Raw genomic sequence first — 25,028 nt, forward strand, 5'->3', positions numbered from 1 at the left:
CAGGGCATTTCTCGGTAATGGCTTTAGCTGCAGTATAAATGATCGGCACCATCATTTCAATTAGAAAACTGTTTATGACTTTGCATACTTGGCTCGTATCGTTTATTAACAGCAGTGCGCTCTCGGGGGCCAAGTTTTCCATTAAAGTTCGAGGCCTGCATTTTCCAGGCTCGCGTCTCCAGGCCCGTGTCTGTGCAGCGTTTAAATCCACTTAAAATGCGCCGTGCCTGCTGTCCATGCAGACCGTGAGCAGGCGAGCTAGTTACAGCTGAAATCCTTCTAACACAGCAGCCCAATAATGCTGTTTGCAATGCTCCCATTACATTACAGGCGTTTAGCAGACGCTCTTATCCAGAGCGACTTACACAGCTAGCTGTTTTTTTAAACATTTTCTCCGTTTATACAGCTGTCCATACTGAAGCAGCTTAAGTACCTCGCTCAAGGGTACAACAGCCAAATTAAAGAGTGTAGGGAAGCATTACTGTTTCAGACCGGAGGTTTTTAATAAGTCTTACCGCACAACAGCGTTCTGTAGCGTGTAATAACCATCGCGGCCTACAGTGCCTGGTACGGGTTCGTAAAGAGAGGGCACGACGACCTCTCGCGACCTTTCCGCAGCCGGACGCGCCTCAGCGAAGCAACGACGCCAACCGCGGGGTTTCTGAGGGACGTGCACGGACTCGTTCGCTCGCCCGTCCGGTCTTCTTTTCACCTGCTCTCTCTCTCTCTCTCTCTCTCCGGTGTCCACATCGCCGCGGCGGTGCTCTGGTGCTAATCAAAGGGAGAGTCGGCGCACGCCGGGGGGGCGGCGGCGGTACGGCGAGGCGGCGTGGTCCGGTTCGTTTCGCGCGTAGCGTAGGTGTTCCGGAACGATCTCGTCCTGGGACGAGGGTCCCCAGATAAGCGGACGCGATGGAACGCGACGTTACGTAACGTGCGGAGAGAGAGAGAGAGAGAGAGAGAGGGAAAAGGCCCGGTCCGAAGGGTCACTCTTCTCCCACACAACGTCCAGCATCTGCTCCGGGAGCGAGCGCGGGGGGTCAAAGGTCGCGTGGAAGCGCTCCCTTTTTTTTTTTTTTTTTCGGACGGTTCTCACAAGAGCGAATTCCTCCGTTCGTCCTAAATCCGTTCCTTTCCCCCCTTGTTGTTGTTTTCGGGGCACGCTCGGGAGACTGACCTCAGTCCAGCTCAGGCTCAGCTGCTCGTTTTTTGTCGGCACGTCCGTATTTTTTACTGCGAATGCCGAGAAATGGAACCCCACTCCACTTGTGGACCACGGTATAATATTTACGCAAAGTGCGACAGCGTATGTTGACGATCCGGACTTCTGACGCTCTTTGCTTTTTTAAACGTCCCTGGAATTTAAAGCAGTTTACTTATCGAATTTCCTATTTCAAACAGCCGGTAACACGCGGATAAATGATCCTGGGGAGGAGGAAATATCATTCCTTTTTAGGTTCTACAAATTCACTGGAAGCTCGAGTCATTCCTGGCAGGCCCATATAGCACTGGGAACGCTGTTCTTCACCTTATAATCTTAATAATAATAAACCTTATTTTCATGTCACAGGTTAAAATTGAATTTGCTTTAACATAATAAAACACACCCATAATAAAGAAATGTATTTTAAAAAGAAAGGAAGGGAAGAATAGAAATAAAAAGATTTAAGAACATGCACACACACGCACACACACAAACAAAACAAAGAAAAACGATCAGAAACTAAAACAAAAATAAAAACAGCGAGAAAATGACTGCCGCTCCCCTCGCTGAGTTACTTTTTAATATCCTCGTGTTTTTCCAGACTGCATGCTGCCAGCAGGTTTCTATGCTGGAATGTTTTTCTGTGACAGAATCTGTTTGGGAAAAATAAATGTGCTCTCGGCCCATTTGAGAAATGTTCTCATCCCAAATGTTTCTGTCACAAGACTTCGCAAGCGAATCGGAATGGGACAGGAGCCGCCTCCCCCGGAGCTCTGGAAACGTTTCTCTGGAATGCGCGAGCGCAGAGCCTCCCCAGACGGCTTCTGTAAACACGGAGGGAGCGTTCCGCGGCGCACGGCGTTAGCGCTAGCTCGTCGCTCCGCGTTCTCGCCGCGGTACACCGGAGGTCTTAGCGGCCGGTCCGAGCGCCTCGAGGCCCGGCGGGGTGGGGGCGGAGGGTGTCGGAGTCCGGGCCTCCCCGCGCTGCACCGCCGGGTCCCGCCTGCAGGAGGCGACACAGTCCGCGGTTTGAGCCTGCCGCCGCCGCCTGGCCCCCCCGTCCCCGTCTGCTCTCTCTCTCCCCGCCGCGAGCAGCCCGCGCGCTGGCCGCCTCGGCCTGGGAAAAAAGGGAGTTTCCCCTTCCTTACCTCATCGGCCTGAAGAAAAGCACATGCTGTTTCCATCGAAATTACGCGTCGGATTTTTTTTTTACGCCACGCGAAGCGTGTTTTCACCGACGGACGTAAACCTGCGACCGGAGAGGTATCCTCCCTTCAGAAGCCCCTGAAACCTTTTTCCCTCGCTGCGCGCCGCGGCGGCTTTGGCGAGCCGCTCGCCGTGTGAAGTCGCGCTCGCTCGGTTTCCGTCGCTGGGCGGTTTTCCCGCCGTTGTTTTTGTTAGCCTGTGTTTTTTTTTTTGGCGTTCCCGCCGCTCGCTCCGGCCCCCGACGCTAACGCTAACTGCGCCGCCTAGCCGGGACCCCGGCCGCCCCGGCGCAGAAACTCGCCCGACGTCCTGCCCCACCCCAGCGCCCCCCAGAGCGGGACACACGGGCATGTCTAAGGGGGGGGGGGGCAGAAGCATGTGCATATTGAGAGTGCCCGGGAGCCTAATCAGGGGGAGGGGAGCCCCCCCACCTCCTCCTCTCCCCAGCCCTTAACCCTGTGGCCCCCCCAAGCCATCGCCCCAGCTCTTAACCCCCCCCCCCTTAGGCCCTTAGGCGCGGCATTGGGCACATGAACAAGAAAAACAAATTCTTCCTCTCTGCACTGCTATTGATGTGCATAGAGTCATCTGGTGCAAAATGGCTGCCATTATTATTATTATTATTATTATTATTATTATTATTATAATAAATTATTATTACTATTATTAATAATAATAAATTATTGTCATTAATTATTTTGTATTATTATTATTATTATTATTATTATTATTATTCCAGAAGAGCTGTGTTAGTCTTTAAGAAGCCGTGCCTCCCCCAGGCTGTTAAAAAGAACGGAGCTGTGGCTTGTTTTTAGCCGAGCCCGTTTTAAAAGAGGCTCAGCCGGATATTTCCGTGCTGTCTTTTGAGGAAACTCCCTGCGCCGTACCTCCTCTCAAACCCTTTCCCAAACAGGGTTATAATTTTGAGCGCAGCGGAAGGGAGGCTCCTTCTGCGCCTGTGTGACGTGTCGGACGGCCCGCGCTCCCCACCCCCCTGCCACCTCCCCGCTACCCCCCCCGCCCCCCCCGGCAGGGCGGTGCCAGCTCCGGGCTCCGTGCCCCCTCTATGCCAGCCTGTCGCTCTGGCGGTGCTCCTGACCGCTAGCCGAGCAGCCGAGCGCGACCGCGTTAGGCAGCGGGGCCGTCCCGCAGCCCTGCCGGGACGCTGAACGCTTTGTGAAGGTGAAACGCCGTGTCGGGGCGGCGGCCAATCACTGTACACAGCGGGCGGGCACAAACAGAACGCTGCAGCAAACGGCCTCATACAGAGCACAGCCTGACCCTGCTTTCTCTACGCAGGCAAAGGCTGCAGAGTTTAATCAGCTCTAACTGACTTTACAGTACCGCGTGTGCTGTATTAGACTTGAAAATACTCTATCAGTGTTGATTTTACACTGAACACTTACCTGTGTACAGGTGAGGCCCACCATTCCTTCCTTTTTACATCCCCCATCTCCCCAGCAATACGTATGAAACTGGTGCACAGAAACTGATGCATTTACATTACATTACAGCTATTTAGCAGATGCTCTTATCCAGAGCGATTTACTGTACACTACGTTTTCACATAGAATTTACATTGAATCCAATGTAAGGTTAAGTACCTTGGTACAACGGCCTACCCGGGAAGTGTCCTTATCACGGAAAATCAAACGTGTGACCTTCAGATTACAAGACCAGTTCCGTACCCGTTGTACTACACTGCCGCCCGGTCCATATAAAACTGGTCCACGGAAACAGTCTCCCCGGTGATACATATGAAATATGGAAAAGGTCCATGGTGTATTGGAGGTAAGAAGAGTGGAGAAGGGTGCAGGTTTTATTTGGGGCACCCTGTAGGTGTTTTCCTAATGATGAGGAAGGGGGAGGTTTCATAGCAGGAACAGGGAAATGAATCGATAAACAACATGCGCAGGGGTTTGGGTGTTGTGTTCCTTTGGAGAAGAAAAACACTCTTTGTGAAGTTCAGCTTGTTAGGAAATCGAAATGCTGGCGTATTGCTGTAGAGATCACGAGCTGTTTTTTTTTTCCTTGACTGCTGCAAGTAATCTAGCCATGACCGCTGCGGTTCTGTTTTTAGTCTGACTTCAGTCTACTGTTGCTACTTCTTCATCATCATCGCCATTATCATCATCGTCATCATCATCGCCCTCTCTGATTTTTACATCCTTGTATTTTCCTCCATAAAGCCATTTATTGGTTGACTTGACTCATTTGTGGTGTTTCTTGCACCAAACATGCGGTGGAGTCTACAGTAGCGTAGCATGGCTGTTAGCCTGTGACCGGCTGCTTATAACCGTGGAGTAGATGCAGTGGGTGATGAGGGAGCCACACACAACCCTAACCCCCAACCCCCAACCCCCACCTCACCCCCCACCCCTGCCTCGCCCCCCCAGCCCTCCTCCCCACCCCACCCGCCCGCCCACCGAGGTTGGGGTGCTCTGGGCTGTGAGGCAGCTACGCTCGTAGGTGGCTGGCCGGACCGCGCCGCTTTGCGGCTGCAGTCTTTGGCTGCCCTGAAAGAGCGCACTGTTGTCAGGGTATAATTTCCCAGCAGCCTTATTATATTTAAAGACGGATTCAGATTCAGATTCATAGAAAACATACTGGCGCAATATTGCGTGCGGTCGTGTCGTTTCTATGTTTGACAGACAGGCTGCGTGTTTTCTGTTGGTTTTTTGGGTGTTTTTGGGATTTGTGAAGAACTGGGTCACTTGTTTTTGTTGCTGTGTGGAAATGTGTTTTGCATGATGCCTTTTCCCACCGAAATCAGAGGGCAGAGATATGATCCGGGAGGGGTTGTGTAACATGGTAGATTGTTGCCATCTATTCTTATAGTGCAACCAGCTGGTTGCGCGACAGACTAACAGTTTGACAGCCTTGTGCGACAGGCTAACAATGCGACAGGCTAACGGTATGACAGGCTAACACCGAGACAGGCTAACGGTGTGACAGCCTAACAATGCGACAGGCTAACGGTGTGACAGGCTAACACAGCGACAGGCTAACGGTGTGACAGGCTAACAATGCGACAGGCTAACGGTGTGACAGGCTAACAATGCGACAGGCTAACGGTGTGACAGCCTAACAATGTGACAGGCTAACGGTGTGACAGGTTAACACCGCAACAGCGTAACGGTGTGACAGGCTAACAATGCAACAGGCTAACGGTGTGACAGGCTAACACCGCAAAAGGCTAACAGTGTGTCAGCCTAACAGTGCAACACCCCCTGGTTAAATCCTCCCCCTAACTCCGCTTTAGCACCCAGCCAAGCACCCCTGTCGTGACCTCGTCCCCCAATCCGACCCTGTTTCCCCCAATCCCTGTCTGACATTGCGTTACCAGCAGCGGCGACGCTAACCAGACTAGCGCCTGTAACGCACGTCACGGATTCCGTCTTACTCTGCTTCTTTCCTAGTAATAGACAGAAGGCTCCTTGCTTTGTTGGGATGGGGCGTGGTGGCGCCTCACATTGGGGGGAGGGGGGGGGGGTCAACCCCTGTGCTGTACTGCTGTATATGGTGCTGCTTGAGCACCCTCTCTCTGACTAATGGAGCAGAAATGTCTCCTAATCTAAATATTTACGCTCGCACAGACTCGAGCGCGTCTTTGGGCCTGCTAATTCACACTGAGCTGGCGCTGGTGGTCCAGACTCTAAGAGCTCACCTGGGATCCAGACTCTGATAGCTCACCTGGGATCCAGACTCTGATAGCTCACCTGGGATCCAGACTCTGATAGCTCACCTGGGATCCAGACTCTAAGAGCTTACCTGGGATCCAGACTCTGATACTGTAGATCACCTGGGATCCAGACTCTGATACAGTAGATCACCTGGGAATCCAGACTCTAAGAGCTCACCTGGGATCCAGACTCTTAAGAGCTCACCTGGGATCCAGACTCTGATTGCTCACCTGGGATCCAGACTCTAAGAGCTTACCTGGGATCCAGACTCTGATAACTCACCTGGGATCCAGGCTGTGATATTTCATCTGGTCCTCCCCAGGGCCCCCTCATAGGGGAGTGCCGTCAGGTGGAGACCCTTTGTAAGAGGGGTTCAGATGGAGTCTCTTTGTAAGAGGGGCTCAGGTGGAGGAGGGGTATCCCGGTGGTTAGAGAGCTGGGGTCACAGTCTAATCTGTTTTCTTCTTTCCACAGCCTCCAAGCAACGATGTCCCACTGAAGCATGTAGAGACCATGGTAAGAATCAGCCGCTCCTCTTCCTCTTTAATGCAGGAACCCCCTTAATAACGTACCCCCCTTAATACTGTACCCCCCTTAATAACGTACCCCCTTAATAAAGTACCCCCCTTAATAACGTACCCCCTTAATAACGTACCCCCCTTAATAACGTACCCCCTTAATAATGTACCCCCTTTGCTGCCTTTTATCCTTCTTTTTTCTTTTTCTTTATTATGAGTCTTAATGGCCAGTGCCCAATGAAAGTGTGTGCATGTATGTGTGTGTTTGTGTATGCGTGTGTGTCTGTGTGTGTGTGTGTGTGTGTGTTAGTGTGTACGTGTGTGTTTGTGTATGCATGTGTGTCTGTGTGTGTGTGTGTTAGTGTGTATGTGCAGGTGTGCATGCACATCTACGCATTTTACCTTTCCACTCTACAATGTATGAAAGCTTTTTTATTTTTTCAGTTTTGTTGAAAGCACCGTATGAAAAAAAAACGTTACCCTTGCTTGCCATTCGTCAGCGTTTAAATGCTGGACGGCAATAGCAGCTTTCACCAGAGAAACTTTTATTTTTCATAAGTTTGACAGAAATGTAACTATTTTCGCCAGTCACCAGTAAAAGCTTTCATATTTAATATCAGCCAGCGGATCCGTGTTCGCTTGGCTGGAGCAGTTACAGCGGTCTGCTCCTGATTAACCCCCGAGAACAGCTAGCGTTGTGAAACCCGAAATCAGCGGCGTTGCGAAACAGTGTTTTTATCGATGAAACGGCGGAGGAGCGGTGAAGTAATGCTCAAGCGCTGCGTAAACAGAGGTGAAGTGGGACGGACGTCCAGGGAAAAGAGTAGAGTAAGAGTTAGAGTTGTGGTGGGGTCGAGGGTTTGGGGGTGAAGGGGGGTGGTGGCGTGGAACTGCCCTGCTTCGGGTTCTCGAGCATGTTCCTGAGAGCACCCCCCCCCCCCACTGCCAAAGCCCCCCCCCACCGCCCTCGCTGGCCCCCTCCGCGATCGACCACATCACAGCGGCATGTGACTAACCGTGTGGGTCCTGCTGCATCGATCTAAATAAACCTCCTAGCGTGGCCTTCAGGATTCCAGACAGGTAGTGTCACTGGACTCCCAGCCTGTGGGTCATGTGACACCACAGGGCTTACACAGGGCTGGACCGTGTGATAGACAGGACAGCGTGTACACAGGGCTGGACCGTATGATAGACAGGACACCGTGTACACAGAGCTGGACCGTGTGATAGACAGGACAGCGTGTACACAGAGCTAAACCGTGTGATAGTCAGCACAGCGTGTACACAGGGCTGGACCGTATGATAGCAGACAGCGTACAGCGGTGTACAACAGAGAAGCTGGACCGTGTGATAGACAGGACAGCGTGTACACAGGGCTGGACTGTGTGATAGACAGGACAGCGCGTACACAGAGCTGGACCGTGTGATAGACAGGACAGCGTGTACACAGGGCTGGACCGTGTGATAGGCAGCACAGTGCGTACACAGAGCTGGACCGTATGATAGACAGGACAGCGCGTACACAGAGCTGGACCGTGTGATAGACAGGACAGCATGTACACAGGGCTGGACCGTGTGATAGACAGGACAGTGTGTACACAGAGGTGGACCGTGTGATAGACAGGACAGCGTGTACACAGGGCTGGACCGTGTGATAGACAGGACAGCATGTACACAGGGCTGGACCGTGTGATAGACGGCACAGTGCAGTGTGGACCCCCCGCGGGTACAGAGTGCTTCCTGTGGGATTTAGCCTGTGCCATGGCGGTTTCGGTTGAAGAGGCCTTTGCCCGGTGGCTGAATGATAGCAGTGTCTGTAGCGACTTGAACCATGAAACTCCTGCTTTTCACAGTTAGCGTGGAAGCTGCCCAGCTAGCGAGCGTGCGGCAGGAGCCTGCCACGGGCACAGCTCTCGCCAGAGTTTACCAAATGGGCGCTACCGCGGTCTGCAAGTCTGGGATCGACTTTTTAGAGAAGGCGAAACAGACGGTCCAGCCACTAATGGAGCACTGTAGTGTCAGACCCTGGCGGATTGACCGCTTGTGGACAGACTCTGTGCTTGCTTGATGTGACTTCTTGTTGCTAGGCATGACTCCTTGTTCCTGTGTGTGAGTGCTTGTTGCTAGGCATGACTCCTGGTTCCTGGGTGTATCTTCTTGTTCTTGGGTGTGGCTTCTTGCTGATAGGTGTGACTTCTTGTTGCTAGGTGTGACTCCTTGTTCCTGGGTGTGGCTCTTTGTTGCTAGGTGTGACTTCTTGTTGCTAGGTGTGACTCCTTATTCCTGGGTGTGGCTCCTTGCTGCTATGTGTGACTTCTTGTTGCTAGGTGTGACTCCTTGTTCCTGGGTGTGGCTCTTTGTTGCTAGGTGTGACTTCTTGTTGCTAGGCGTGACTCCTTGTTCCTGGGTGTGGCTCTTTGCTGCTAGACAGGTCTCCTTGTTGCTAGACATAACTCCTTGTTCCTGGGTCCAACTCCTTATCTTTATTATGAGTATAGAACCCCCCCCCCCCCCAAAAAAAATTCCGTCCCATCTTTGCACACAGTCCACTGTGCCGTGTGAACCCCATTATACCAGACTCGAATAGAGAGGGAGGGAGGGAAACAGGGTTAATGTTTGAACATAATTATCCCTATCCGGGCTGTGTGAGCATCACGGGGCACACAGCTCCTGGCAAAGTCACGGCCGTTCGATTGTGGCGAAGCCGGCGTTCCAGAGCCATGAGACCGCCCATCCTGAACCCCCCGAGGATCTGGAGCCGTACTGTCACGTGACCGGCGTCTTCTCCTCGCCGTACCACGCGAGCTGACTCCGTGTTTTTGCTCCCGTGGCTTCGGGTAGCGTGTCTCTTAACGACTCCCTGATCTGAGAGTCACCTGGACGTGCGGGCTGAGCACAGAGCCGCCTCTGTGCCTCTGTGCCGCGGTGCGGTGGACCGCTAGCACCAGCGCAGCGCTGGCTCGGACTGAGCGCGCTCTGTTTGGGCGATAATCGGGTTTCATGCTGGAGGCCGCTCTCTCCCGGGGTCCGCAGCCTGTGACCTCATCACGACCGTGGGCGTGGCTTTGCCTGCGGTGGATGTGTTTGGTTTTACCCTGTTGTGACCGGAGAGGGGGGGGGGGGGGGGGGTGTTCAGTCCACCAGAACATTTTAATGAAACAATAATAAACACTCACATACATATGTGTGCACACTTGCACAAACACACACACATACACACACGCACACACAAATACACACACATATACACACACTCAAAAACTCACAGACATGCATGCACACACTCACACACAATCACACACACATCACACACACACACACACACACACACATATATATATGCTCACAGACACACACAGCACGCACACACAGAGAAACACACGCATACACACACACACACACACACACACGCAAACACACGCACACGCAGACACATGTGCGCACACACCCAGCCGCCCACAGCTGGTAGTGCTAAATCTGGGAAGTCTCCCCCCTCCCCTGCCCCCCCGCCCCCCTCTTCCAGCTGAAGAGTATGAGAAGCAGAAACGGGGGGGGGAGCTTGGCGGTAAAGGGGTTAATCGCGGGACAGGCTGAGGATTCTGTGCCAGGGATCCCCCGCAGTCAGCTGACGAGCGCTTGACCCCAGCTGGGACCACCACAGGGCGGGCCCAAAAAAATGGGGGGCGGGCAGGGGGGGAGGCGCGGCCTTCGGAGAAAATCTGGAGACCAGCGAAAAAAACACAGCATGGGAAAGAGGGAGGAGAGAAAGAGTCAGAGAGGGGGAGGGCAGGAGGGAGGGCAGTAGAGAGAGAGAGAGAGGGAGAGAGAGAGAGAGAGAAGGAGCGAGCTCGAGTGCGCTTTGGACCTATCCAAGCATGCGGCATCCCATAAACAGTTTGGGTCAGAAATAGAGGCTTTTCTCTTTTTTTTGTTTTGTTTTTTGCGCGGAGCGGGGGGAAAAGCGGGAGTCGAGTTTTAGGGAGGATGCACAGCGACCGAGGAGGCGCAGCCATGAACCCCTCGGGCTCCCTGCGGAGGCGCCTGTCCTCCCTGCGCAGCGCGTGGAGGTGGAGCACGGGCTACCTGTTCAAGGTAGGGTCGGCCACGGCGACGGGGCGGGGGTGGGGGGGGCGCGGGCGAATCGGCACGTTTTCTTAACGCTCTTAACCGTTCGCCCCGAACTCCGTGTTCCCGGGGAAAACTTCTCCCTCGCTCGCTTTCTCTTCTCCCGCACCCCTCCCTCCCTCCCTCGCTCCCTCCAGCCGTCCCTCCATCGCTCCCTCTGTTTAATTTGTTGGGCCTGCTTGTAAGCGGTGTTCGCAGCTGGTTTTGATAATAGTGATGAGTATTCCAGCCCCCCCCCTCCCCCGCCCCGCTCTCCCTGCTCCCTGGCTGTTTCTGGAGGCTGGTAATTGCAGGCTGATTAAGGAAATGTTGAAAGTTTGGAGTTCGCTCGCGATGGCCGAGAGCCGCCGAATTTTCATTGGGCACTGGGGACCAGGGGAGGGAGGGGTGGGGGGGGGTTCGGAAACCTGGAGTTTGTTTTTAGGGAGGTGGGCTGGCCGCGCGGGGGTGGGGTCGGCCTCGGCACGCCCCAACGTCTTTTCGCGTCCCGAACCAGCTCCGTCTCCGTCTCCCCCCGTGATATACGGCTGCTAGACGCGATCCTCGGCTCTTTGTCAGAGTCCAGGGTACATCTGGTTCCTCTTTTTATAGACGGAATTATGGTCCTGGAAGAGCGATGTCATTACAGGCATGTTAAAAAAAAAACACTGCGTCCCGGAGCGAGGGAGCGGACGCAGGAGGCTCGAGCGGCGAAATGGCGTTACGATAGCGGGTTATCCTGCGCCGTGCGAACGTCACGCGACGGCGCGCGCGTGTGTTCGTCTGTCCAACAACACCCGTGTCTCCCCGTGATTCAGCGAAGAGGCAACTGGAGTCCGTCTGGGTGATTTGAATCATAACCAGCAAAAACTCCCACCCCCTCCGTTTGCCTCCAACACTAATAAAAAGGTGTCTGATTGCAAGCGGTAGATTGTTATTACGTCTTAACTTTGCTTGTCGTGTCGGTTTTGTGTGTCTGTCTCTGGCTCTTTTGGATGCGCTAGATCTACTGTATCTTTTTGCTTTGGATGACCGTCTTACTTACTTTTGCGAAGGCCGTCTTTGCATCGGCCATGCGGTAATGTAAACTTTCGATGTCACAACCGGCTTCCTGTTCACCGAAATTTCGCCGGGGGTGAGAAGCCAGTTTTGTGGAAAACATTGAAGGTTTTGAAATAGTGCCTTCGACGGGCTGAAATTGGCCGATTCTGAGGAGAACTGGAAGTGATTTGAGCTCGGGTCTTGCATCACCGAGGAGGCCGAGAGGACGTTCGCTGCGATTGGTTCTCGTCTCTTAAATCCTCATTCGGGTGAATCATCGATCGCCTCCCCGGCACCGTCCTCAGGGTCTGTCATATTGAAACGGTTAGCGTGAAACACAGTTGTGTCTGTGCACGACTCATCCGGGCTACGTGCTGCGTCTGTTAAAATGTTTCTTTTGGGAAAAGCAAATAGGGATTATCCAAACAAATTACCGTTGTCAGACACAACTGAGTAACGGACAAAGAAGGCAGAACAAGGGCCTGTAATGTGGTTCTGTGGTCAACTGTCTGTCTGGATATCCAGGAGGAGAGAGAGAAAGTTTTGACTGTTATTTCACCATTTATTTAAACTTTGCCAAATGTTTTAAAAAATATCACACAGACCGTTTACCATGAACCCGTGACAGTTGTCTTTAAAAGGAAAGTCAGAAAACATTTCCAACACAATAAAAAAACACCTTGAATAAATACACTGAAATAATGAAAGCGGTGAGTCACCGTTACTTCACTGTACTGGTCACTGGTGATGCTCACCAGTCTCTGTGACTTTCTTTGGCTCCGCCCAGTCTGCTCCTGCGGAGTCATCTCTTCCATTTGTTTGTGTTTTGTGATTTATCATTTCTCATCTCTCAGCCCTTGTGCGCACGCACACACACACACGCACACGCGTACACACACTCGCACGCAGGCACTCAAACGCACTCACATACGCACACACGCGCAAGCGCACGCACAAGCTCATACAGTTAGTTATTTTTGGTAATTGTAGGCTCAAAGTCATGTTGTGTGCTTACAAGCATGCTTGTGTGTTTGTGTACTTGTCTCCTTGTCTGTGAAGGTTTCTTGGCTTTATATGTATCGGTATGCGTGCCTTTGTGGGTATGAAACCAAATTTGGTAGTAGTGCGATTAGTTTGGCAATGACGCTGATTTTTTTAAGGAAACAAAAATAGTTCAATTGCTTTATAACAACATTGTGTTATAACAATGACAACAGTCATAATGCATTGTTAATATTATTATTTATTATTTAGTATGCTCATTAACACACATACAGAGACATAAACATGCAGAAACACTCTCAGTAAGGAAGATGAACACACGATTATTATTATTAGTTTAGTATGCACATTAACACACATACAGACACATAGGCATGCAGAAACACTCTTAGTAAGGAAGATGAACACACAATTATTATTATTATTATTATTATTTGTTTAGGATGCCATTAACACACATACAGAGACACAGACATGCAGAAACACTCTGAGAAAAGCAGGTGAACACACACGATCGTGCCTATTACATTTCTCTTTCCAGTGGAAAATCACCATCACTGGCAAATGAGTCATAGCACTGCTTCTCTTAAATATTTTCATTTCACTTTTTTGTCAAACAGATGTCGAAAATCTTGCTTTATTGTTGAGTTATTATTATTTTTTGTTTGTGTGCCCCCCACCCCCCCCTAATGTTTTGATGTAATCCTGCGCAGATCCACCTGCTTAAGTCTCCACTCTCTGTCTCTGTCTGGTTTCAGGGTTCGACGAAGTCCTCCAAGAGCGTGGAGTCCAGGCGCAGGCCGTCTCGGTAAGAGCAGCGGGCGCCGGCCCCGACCGCGGCTTCAGGCCGCTCCGCCGTACGCACGGTGGAAAAACTCACGCGTGGCAAAAAGGGATCGGACCGCCAGCGGGTGCAGGGCGGCCCTCCTGAGAATGTTCCTACCGCCAGAGAACCCGCGCCAGCGCCAACTCACAGAGCGCCGGCGGGAACGAAAACGGAGCGCTCGTATTTTCGGCTAGCTTAGCGTCCGCGGTTCTCAGCTTCGCTATCTGCGGTCGCTATAGTCGTACGCCCCAGTTCTCTTTTCGAGCGTGACGGCTTTCTGGTCTTCTAAAAAAACCAGAGTCCAGCCGTCATGGCTGCACGTTCAGGCAGTCCTCCTGGCTACGTTCCAGAGCCGGTGTTACGTGGAGAACGTCCGTCCCTTCCGTTGTCGACCCGAACGAGACGAAGGTCGCGTCGGGACTCGCGTAGCGCCGGCCAAAGGCGCGGCACGGACGCGAACGCGCGAGGGAAACCCGCCGCTGCAGAATGTCGCACCTGCGAGTGAAAAGCCTTAGGCTGAAAGGGGCCGCCGCCATGTCCAGCGTCAATCAACTCCCTCTCGTTGTAAACTCGAGGTCAAGCGGCGTTGCTTTACTCGCGTCTACGCCGAGCCGTTCTATTCCTCGTCGAAACACGCGACGAACTGACAGTTCACCGTTCACTCCCGTCTTTGTGTTATTTGGAGTTGAATACAATTATTTGTGTTCTTAAGACTTTATTAAGACTCAGATGTGGTTTCAATCAACATTTTTTCCCCAAATTTTGACTTGCAATTATATGCGAATGCAACTTTGTTCTTTGAATTTAGTAGTTAATTTTGCTGATCTGAACTTGGCAAACTTTTTGCATTGGAAAAAAGTGCTATTGCAATTATTTGTGAGTCACTTTTAAAGACAAATGTTGATTGAGTGCAGGCTTCAGTGTTTTGCAGGGTATGTGAACCATGCACATTAGGACACTTCTGTATTAATATACACATATTTCAGTTGTGCTTTTCAAATCATGCGTGTAAGTGGGGAGATCTGAGCTCAGAGTCGGACGTTTTCAGTGGATGTCCACATTTATATAACACATAAAATATATAGCACGGGATTTGTGTTTATGAATTTATTTCTGTGTGGTATTTGGCCCTGCGCAGTCATTTCCTCTGCTGTGCCAGATTTCCATTTTGTAGGACATTCCCATGCCAGATGTAAGAGCAATCTAACGCAACATTAAGTCAGCCTATTAGAAAATATTTTAGGGTCTCTTGAATTGCCCTCTGTCAGTAAAAGGGGCCCTATGCTGCACCCCGTCAGTTAAAGGGGCCCTATGTTACACTCTGTCAGTAAAAGGGGCCCTATGCTGCACTCTGTCAGTAAAAGGGGCCCTATGTTACACCCTGTCAGTAAAAGGGGCCCTATGTTACACCCCGTCAGTAAAAGGGGCCCTATGTTACACCCCGTCAGTAAAAGGGACCCTATGTTACACTCTGTCAGTAAAAGGGGCCCTATGTTACACCCCGTCAGTAAAAGGGGTCCTATGTTACACCCCCTCAGTAGAAGAGGATGTATGCTGCACATGTAGATAGAGCCTTGCAGTTGTAGGTACGATCCTTTCGGTGATCAAAAGTGCCAACGATGTGGACTGCACAGAGGACTGCTACTGCTGTGGGTAGAGAGCATTTGAGTTGACTGTTGCTGCCTGTGTGTGTGTGTGTGTGTGTGTGTGTGTGTGCGTGTGCGTGCGTGCGTGCGTGCGTGTGAGTGGAGTGTGCGTGTGCGTGTGCGTGTGTGTTTGTGTGTGCGTGTGTGTGGGGGGGGGCAGGTGCAGCTGCAGTGCTGCATGCCTGTGAGTGAGTGTGTGTGTGTGTGTGTGTGGTCTTCCTGGTACAGTACATGTATGTGGGTAGTACAGTCATACAGGGTAATTTGAGAAGCAGCTGCTGATTACTAATTGAGGAGAATGAAGGAAAATGGGGTTTGGGGTGGAATGATTTGGGTCAAATTATATTTCAGACAGTGCTCAACTGGCAATGGCAGTTAAGGAATCCACTGCCTTTATTTATGATCAGTCATTATTTGGCTGTGATATCAGTCTCTATTCTTTGTTCATTTTTTGTTGTTATTGCCAGCACTTCCCTGTCTGGATAAATTATAAAGTGTAATACTTGCTGCTTCTAGGAATTTTTCTCAGGTGACCTTGGCCAGAAAAACACAATGTAGATCTGAAGATGTGGTGTGTGTATGTGTGTGTGTGTGTGTGTGTGCATGTGCATAGTAGCAGCTCTTTACCATAGAAAAGTGCTTTTTCTGCAACAGTGTTTGGTGTACAGTAACCCATTATGTCACCTTAAAGCTTTGGTTTTGGTGGCAGTACAGTGCTTAGGGAACTGGACTTGTAGGATGTGGATTGCAGGTTTGATTCCTAGGTGGGTCGCTGTCAGGTACACTAGAGCTATGTTCTTCGCCTAACATTTCTTCAGTAAGTATCTGAGTGGGTAAAGGCATCATATTTTATGGGTAAAAGCATCAAAAGATAAATGCCTAAAAAGTAAAGAAGCAGCTATTCTTTTTGCTTCGCTGCAAAGCGTGTTAACCCAAACTTCAAACTGGTCTGCTAACTGCTAAACAAGCTGCAGGTAACGTTCACCGAGAAGGTCAACCAAAGTGTTAGGTGCAGTAAAATGGCGCGGGCAAGATACGTTTCAGAATGCAATTGCCCATAGAGAGATAAAGCCCCTTCGCACAATTAGGCTATCAGACAGACGATGGGAATCGGAGCGCCTTGGAAGAGCTCCAGACCGCAGTCTGCGGAGCGGCACTTTTAAACCGGCAGACCTGGGGGAGGGGGAGATAGCGATCCTCGCCGAGCGAAGCCGGGGATTATGGGAAATGCAGCTTATGTGATTTTTTTTTTTTTTTACATGATTCATGGTCGCGAACAAAAGAAGAAAAAAAAAGAACTGCGTGGAAGTGTTTCTTTTCCGTTTTTAAAGTTCTTTGGCAGCGTCTCCCGCAGGAAAAACATTTGGGAAAAGCACGCGGGCTAATCTGTCTGGCTCGTTCGGTCGCGAATGACCGCTTCGCTTTTATTCGGTCTCTACCTAGCGCTCATGGAATCCGGAATATTCTCCCGTGCGATTTATGGGTCTGGCGAATCTTTCCGTGCTTTTGTCTTTGAGGAAAACATCCATAAGAACATTCTCGATGCGCCACGCTGTCCCGAATGTTACGTGGGCAGACTCCTGGGAAATTTGAGCCCCGCCCCCTTAAGGATTGTTTAAACCGTCGTCCCGGGGTCCCAGTGTCCTCAGGTGCATCTTTTTGAAAGACTGATGTTTTTTAAGGTGGGGCCTTTAACGCGGCCCCCCTGCTATTTCTGGACTTTGACGAGCTGTCCGCCCGGCAAAGCTGGAGAAACATTTTGCAGGTATGCGTGAGATAACAAATCACGGGCGAGGTGACAGATTCCAGCCCCTCCCCCCCGGGGCTGGCCAGACCCTGCTTGGCTGGATGAAGGCCCGCTCAGGTAGCCGCGGCTAACAGTGCCTCCATTGTCAGCGAGACGTTTTTTTTCTCGCGTCGGGCATCGGCGTGTCGGGCGGGCACGGAGGACAATGCGGTCTCTGAAAAACAGGACCCAGCTGTGGGGCTTCGGAGATCAGCCACCCGCCGAAGAAAATGAGCTAAATTAGCCGAAATACGCTAGCGCGAACGCCGTGGCTGCTTTTCGAGATGGTTTTTCGACGAAACGAGATTGTCGAAAGACTTCGGGTTCGTCCGAGTCGTTATCTCTGGGAGCGCCGTCCTCTCCTCCGCTCCTCTCTCTTGTGGGGAGCGTGAGAAGTCTGCCGGTGGACAAAGGTCAAAGGTCAACTGGTCTTCGGCACGGCAGTATGCGAGGGCCGCGGTGAGCTGACCCGTGTGACGACGACGACGGTGTGTGTTTGTCTCGCCAGGAGCCTGAGCCTCATTCAGGCCATGGAGGAGAACTACGACGTGGACCTGGTCTACATCACCGAGCGGATCATCTCCGTGTCCTTCCCCAGCAGCGTGGAGGAGCAGAGCTACAGCGCCAACCTCAAAGAGGTGGCCAGCATGCTGAGGTCCAAACACGGAGACCACTACCTGGTGAGGCTGCGCTCACCGGCACTCAGAGGGACGCTGGGAAATGTAGTTTTTTTACTGTGTGCTTAGGACGAAAATCAGATCCACAATTATAAACCATCCAGCATCACACCAATACACCAAGGGTGCACAACTCCGGTCCTGGACGGCCGATCTGCGTGCTGGTTTTTGTTCCAACCGATTACCATAGATATAGTTTTCCGTACAGCTCTATAAACTATGCTGCTTCACTCCTGCACTTGAGCTCAGTAAAATCTCTAGGATACACTTTCAGTCTGCGGCTGTAGCTGGTGCTTATACAAGTCAGATCAAGATATGATTGGGCTAAGTAAATAAATGTTGGCAAATGTTCACACAAAATCCTGAAATGGATTGGCCCTTGTTGTGCACCCCTCTAATACACCAACTCATGGATTGCATCTTTTGATCTGAGGAAAGCCACAAACACAATCTCGCTTCAAATTGGTGTCTCCTTGTGTACAAATATATTTCCACCTGTAGTTTAAAGAGAGTGGTGTCAATGAGTTTATGCTTTTTAAATAGGTAGGTCTGTACGAAATTGAATTCATGTGACCGAGTTAGCCTGTCGGTGAATTAAACTATTCATTAGCGCTGAAAATAATGCTGGAAGCTTTAAGTTCACCAAAAACTCGTGTTTTTTATTCAGCAAAAATATTGCTCTTATTTACAGTGCTGAAATGATTCTGCCATATAGCCTTGTTTTAGTGGCTGCCTGTGTTACAGTATGTGAAGGTCCATTCTGTCCTGACGACCTGTGCCTGTTGTGTTTTCAGCTCTTCAACCTGAGCGAGAAGAGATACGACATAGCCAAGCTGAACCCGAGGGTAAGCATCCTGTGCCACGCTGCTACCGCTACTGTCCCGGTACCGCTTCGCCCCCCCCGCCGTCTCCCTAAACCTCCGCCGGTCTCCCCCCCCCGCGCAGGTTCTGGACTTCGGCTGGCTTGACCACCACGCCCCTGCGCTGGACAAGATCTGCAGCATCTGCAAGGCCATGGACACCTGGCTGAGCGCAGACTCGCGCAACGTGGTGGTGCTGCACAACAAGGTGAGCAAGGCCTTCCTCCCAGAATGCACCTCTCTCGTTCCACACCCCGTCTGTCTGTCTAATGGTACGACTGGCCCGCGGATCTCGTAGAACTTTCTCCAACCGGCGCAGCCGTGGGTTAATAAAGCTGAAAAGCTAGCGTGTGGGTCACATGGCTCTTTCTGGAGGCTTCCTCCCAGAATGCACCTCTCTCATTCCCACCTGTCCGTCTAATGCTATGACTGGAGCTCCAGGCCTGTGGATCTCGTAGAACTTTTGCAACCAGCGCATCTGTGGGCTAATAAAGCCGAAAAGCTAGCGTGTGGGTCACATGGCCCTTACTGGAGTCTGGGGATCTCTTTTAAGACCGATTATCATATTTGCTCATTTGTAAACTTTGTCCTGGATGCCGCTCCACCGCGTGAGAGAAATAGCATTGAGCAACACTATTGAGAACAGTTTCTTGTCCTCGGTCCAGTTTTCTGTTTTCTCAGAGTCGGCTGTTGTGCTGCGTCGGCTGTGCTACGCTCCTGGACAGCAGATGGCGTGCTCAAGCCACTGTTTTTCTCACAGCGGAGCTCGCCGATCCTGGGGTGCGAGCGCTGCTCTGTGTTTCCAGAGAGAGAGAGAGAGAGAGAGAGAGAGCGAGAGAGACAGAGAGAGAGAGACAGAGAGCGAGAGAGAGATGTTGTTTGTATTCCTATTCCTGTTTCTGTGTGCACTCTTTTGCAATAAGTACAAATGTATTTCATACCAATAAAGCATTTTGAATTTGAATTTGAATTTGAGAGAGAGACGGCCGACTCGAGTTCTCAGTGTTAGCCACCCAGACCCCGATCATGTTGGCCATATCTCCCTGATGTTCATATTCTCGCATTAGCGGCGGCGGATTTAAGGCGTGGCGACGGGGGGTCGGGATCTCTCCCTCCCCTGTCTATGCCCTCAGCCCTTCTTGTGCGTCTGGGTAATTTTAGAAGAGCCGTGAACCCGCGGGGGGTGGAGTGTTCTCGCGCTCCTCTTGTTAGCCTCAGGATAACTCTGGACTTTGAGCGTTTGTTGTTGTTAAGGGCAACGGGAATTATTTACAGCGGGACAGATAAAATCCGCGAAAAAAACAGCAGCTGACGGAGCGCGTGGGCTGTCCGACCCGCCCCGCGGGCTCGCTCTTTCCCGACGCCGCGCGAAACGTCAACAGTCGCGTTAGAGGCGCAGGGCCCCGACCTCGCCGCGAGCGCTAATCGGCATAGCCGCAGACCGCCATCTTGAGCGCTCGAACCCTAATGGGACACGGGTTTCTCCTGTAAACCGACCGTCGCTCTCCGGACTCTGAGACCCCACTGTAGCCTTCCTGCGGGAAATCCGACTCGATGTTTCTCCAGTTCGCGTTTAACGCAAGATAAATACGAAGCCTGTTTAATTTTGTTCAAACAGAGCGTTGCCACGGTGACCGGAATTGTTTTTTGAAATGTTTTTTTTTTTTTTCCCCCTCCTTGGTTAATACGAGCCCTCGCGAAGAGGAAGATGGTCTCGTAAGATTAGTCTTATGTAATCGGCGTTTCACGTGCTCCACGCTGTTTGTTTGTGCATTCGCGAATGGGACGTCCAGTACAGCAGTGTCCCCTCATGAGTTTTCTCTGCGTTCTTATTTTCTATTGGAGGAGGTGGCAGAATCTGAACACATAAAACTGCAAACCTACATAAGAACAGCACTCATTTCTAAATTCCTGACCTCTGTGTTTCCACATGGGCAGTTGTGTGTAATTTACTGTGATGGTTGACACAAAATAAAAAAACATTTTTGTTACCTTCCAACACCTTTTTGAAACACATTCTCAACTTATATAGCTGGATATACAGTATGCTGAAGCACTTCATTGTACCCTTGAACCTTATTGAAGCAATTTGTTCCATATTGTCCAACACAAAGTCCCATATACACAGTAGTGAGAAGAGCGTGATCATGAATACAATCAAGAGGTTCCTGACTTCTGGAAAAAGTTCCTTTGGTGGAAGAGGCGATAAATAGTTCAATCCATTTAGTAACAGTTTAGTAACATTTCTGGTTACTCAGCCTCTCTTGGCCTCTCTCTCTCTGCAGGGGAACCGTGGGCGAACCGGGGTGGTGGTCGCAGCGTACATGCATTACAGCAACATATCAGCCAGGTAAGAGATCATAGCTTGTTTTATCTTGTTTGAGAAGCGATTGCATTGGTGGATGATCACTCGTGTTTGCTGTGTCGCTGATGAGGCTGCACTGATACGCATCCTTGAGGTCACACTGAGACTCCAGGCCTCCAGTGGAGGACTGGGAGTACACTGATGTGAGAATCCAGCACTGTAGGGAGGGAGCCCGGACACTTATTGTCCATCATTAAACTCTATTTGAACTCTAACTCAATTTGTCACTTATACACATTTTGGAATAGACGCTCAGAACAAACAAATTTGCCTGTAAACGATCTGCATTGGTTTTCCATCAAATTTTTTATGACTGGGGTAGCAAAAATAATAACAATAATGATGGTTCATCAAAAGTTAAGTATCTGCCAGGTTGACAGTGTATAAATAGAGAAAGATGAAAGGGTGGGTACTAAAGAAGCTGCTTCTCCCTCTGTCTGGGCATAGTGCTGACCAGGCCTTGGACAGATTTGCCATGAAGAGGTTTTATGAAGACAAAGTACTTCCTGTGGGACAGCCGTCCCAGAGAAGGTCAGTATCGCACCACTTCCTGTTCGTATGCCTGCCACCTTCTTCCCTGCTTTATGATTTTGACCCCGGGGTCAACAACAAAGGGGATCATTACCTCTCTCCTCTGCTACCATGGCGACTGCATTGCTCTCTTCCATTTCTGCTCGTGAGTCAGTGCCCCCGTAATAACCTGGACAGGACCCACGATGCACTGCTGTCTGTAATCTCCAAAGGAGCGCTAATTTCATTGATGGAGTCAGACTTCTCTTTGTAAGGCGAGAAACGTCAGCCTATTTACAGGGGCTTTCTCTCAGGGTGTAATGGCTGATCCCAATCCTGTTTTTGTACATCCACTCATCATTACGCACCATAGAAATAAGCTGTTCTCTCTGTCATCTCAGTAGCGCCATCTCCACGAAACCACGCATAAATATCTATGGCAGTGCACTCGGTGTTCTGCAGTGAGTGCCCCTTCTTTATTCATCTGAAAATTCCACATCGTAATGGAATGAATGGGTACCGTGCTCCAGGCTGATAATGAAATAGGCATAGACGGCTGTGATGTCACCTCGCATCTAGAAACACACAGAGAGGAGCTCCACCAACCACGGAGTATATTGTTAACAACCTAGGGTAACAACGGCGATTGTGATTGGTGGAGAAAAACGTGACCTGTAACAAGTTCGGAGGAGCACACTGGAGGTTTTTCAGAGAGATTCTGCCGGAGTTGCTCCATTTTGTCGCTAGCCCCCGTCTGTAGGAGGGTTCTGACGGCCGCCCAGCAGCCCAGGGCCTCCGCGCTGCTATTTCCTGACTGGGATATAATTAGCCAGAAGCCAGTGCCCAGGCAGACTGCGGTTATTATGGGAGGCATGCGTGTGTGACATTACCCTGGAGCGAGCCGAATGTCGCCGCTGCCAAACCAGTATCAAATGGGCTGCTCTCGAAATCCCTCAGCTCTGTACAAAAACAAAAAAAACACCCCCCAAAAAAAAAAAACCTTCGAAAGGGCCTGCCGCTAGAGCTCGGAGATTTTTCCCCTTTCGCGTAATTCGGTTTGGGAAAATCGAGCCTTTTCCGGTGAGGCTCGTTCGGCACCCGCGTGAAGACTGACGTCAGGACAGGTGAGCGCAGTACCCACAGCGACTCCCTTTTCCCCAATAACCGCACCCCCTGACGGAGGACCCCGCCCTTCGCTTCGGCGGTTGACGCTAACCGCTTCTGGGCTGCCGTCGGGCGCCGCGTTCCGTGGACGGAGGAGGAGAGGCTTAACGTGCCCCTGTCGTTTGGGGAAAACGCGGCATCGCGGCGGAGGCCCGAGCTGAGCGGGAGGGCCCCCGGCCGGCGTTCGAGACGAGCGAGGCCCGTTCAGTCACTCCGGGGTTTTCTGGGAAACGGGGGGGGGCCACGGGACCCCAGCCAGAGGCGCGTTAGGACTGCGGTCGTTCCTGTTATCGGTGGGGCCCCCGGGGTTCAAGAGCTAAACGCTCCTCTTTGTGAAGGAGGGAAGTAAAAAGCAGAACTCCATCTTTTCAGAGTGATGCGAGTGTTTTTTTAGCATCCGCTCAATTCGTATGACTCTTTCTACTTGACCGTAATCTCCCATTGCTAGCGCTTAAATGCTCTATGAGGATTAGCCTCTTTTGTGCCCGGGTTCCTTTGTGTTCTCTAACAATAGGTGTTTAAATACTGTGCAGGAAATAAAAGGAGATTAGCCAATGTTGAGCATGGTTCTGGCCTGGTCAAGTTATGGTCCGGTACATGTTAGTTCAGAAGAATGAATGGATGGATGTTGGTTTCAGAGATCTTTCACATTCTTTGGATATACAGAACAAAGAAAAAAACTGCTAAAGAGCATGTTATCCAAGAGGACATGAACACAGAAGAAAGATTTCCCTAACTCCCTTAGGCCTACATTCAGTCAACGTTTATCCTTACATTTGACTCATAATGAGATAAGACTTTTTTTTTCTTAACAAGCACACACACAATAATAAACAATAATAAACAATCTGACAGGAGAGGAGAACCCAACAGAAGTCACTGAAAACAGACAACCTTTACGTATGCCTGCAGAAAACATTCAGGGGTAAAATTAGACTCATTAGTTGTTTGCCAGTACGTTGCCAATCATAATGCTGTATCAACATCATTGAACACAATAGTTTTGGCTTTATCAAAACTAGTTGGGTTGTAACCTTACTCTTGATTTATCATATTCAGAATTATTTAATGCAACATAATATCCTAATTTTTATTTGAATTAATGTGAAGCGTGCAAAGGTAACATTTGCATATTAAACATACGTTATATTTATATAAAGCCAATGGACAGTCCTTACTGAAACAGACCAATTTATTAATCACAAAATTTATAATCCTATAATTTACTGTTTATATGGCATACATTTATAGGTTTAAGGGTAGTTCCCTGCTTTTTGTTAAGAGACTGTGGCTCATTGTGCAAACGAGACTGTGGCTTGGATCAGAGTCAGTGTTGGATCATTAAATCACATTCGTCTTAGCGAACAATGCTATGGAATTACAGATCCAAGAAAACTCCTGACAAGAAACAGAATTTACGTCTGTGAGGTGAGGGCAGCCCACCATACTGGTGATGAAAGGTTTGAGCATGAAGCTTGGGGGGAAAAAAAGATTATTTTTCTTTCTTTTTTAAATTAGTTAGCTATGGAGACGTATATAGGTAGATTGTGCATTAAAGTCTAAGAGAGGACTACGCATATAAAGTTAAGTAGCTTGAATATTTATCAACCTGTTAGCTAGGTGGGTGGACATTTTTGTCAAACAGTGATGTGGCTGAATGACATAAAAACATCCCTCTGTCTGTCTGTCTCTCTGCATGTGTGTTTGTCTGTCTGTCTGTCCCTCTGTCTGTCTGTCTGTCTGTCCCTCTTTCTGTCTGTCTGTTGCTTCTGCAGATATGTACAGTACTTCAGTGGCCTGCTGTCAGGACACATCAAGATCAACAACAAGCCGCTGTTCCTGCACCACGTCATCATGCACGGGATCCCCAACTTTGAGTCCAAAGGAGGTGAGCTAACTGCTTTATTTTTTTACTTCTTTCTTTGCTCCTTTTTGGAGTGCCCAGTGGAATTTTAAACTGGCCCCATTGCTGCAATGTTCTCTCTCAGTTCAAGAGAGCACAAAAAAGCAAACGCTCTCCTCCGCAGTATCCACTGCCAACCACTCTAAGCTGTGCTGCTGCAGTGTCTCAGCTGTGCTGCTGCTGTGTCTCAGCTGTGCTGCTGCAGTGTCTCAGCTGTGCTGGTACGGTGTCTCAGCTGTGCTGCTGCTGTGTCTGAGCTGTGCTGCTGCAGTGTCTCAGCTGTGCTGCTGCAGTGTCTCAGCTGTGCTGCTGCAGTGTCAGTTGTGCTGCTGCAGTGTTTCAGTTGTGCTGGTACAGTGTCTCAGCTGTGCTGCTGCTATGTCTCAGCTGTGCTGCTGCAGTGTTTCAGTTGTGCTGGTGCAGTGCCTCAGTTGTGCTGCTGCAGTGTTTCAGTTGTGCTGGTGCAGTGCCTCAGTTGTGCTGCTGCTGTGTCTGAGCTGTGCTGCTGCAGTGCATCAGCTGTGCTGGTACAG

General features: G+C 50.4%; 1 protein-coding gene across 1 annotated transcript in view; it reads left to right on the forward strand.

Moving 5' to 3' along the window:
- tns1b (tensin 1b) overlaps window positions 1-25,028 on the forward strand; it is a 178,125-nt gene that overhangs the window by 91,815 nt on the left and 61,282 nt on the right. The window contains exons 5-12 of the mRNA XM_064310507.1: window positions 6,568-6,609; window positions 13,517-13,566; window positions 17,525-17,696; window positions 18,488-18,538; window positions 18,639-18,761; window positions 20,839-20,903; window positions 21,366-21,449; window positions 24,368-24,480. Of these exons, the coding sequence (XP_064166577.1) occupies window positions 6,568-6,609; window positions 13,517-13,566; window positions 17,525-17,696; window positions 18,488-18,538; window positions 18,639-18,761; window positions 20,839-20,903; window positions 21,366-21,449; window positions 24,368-24,480 (700 nt within the window). The remainder of the gene's footprint in view (window positions 1-6,567; window positions 6,610-13,516; window positions 13,567-17,524; window positions 17,697-18,487; window positions 18,539-18,638; window positions 18,762-20,838; window positions 20,904-21,365; window positions 21,450-24,367; window positions 24,481-25,028) is intronic.

This window comes from Anguilla rostrata, chromosome 15 (genome assembly GCF_018555375.3).
Source record: "Anguilla rostrata isolate EN2019 chromosome 15, ASM1855537v3, whole genome shotgun sequence".
NCBI classification, from domain to species: domain Eukaryota; kingdom Metazoa; phylum Chordata; class Actinopteri; order Anguilliformes; family Anguillidae; genus Anguilla; species Anguilla rostrata.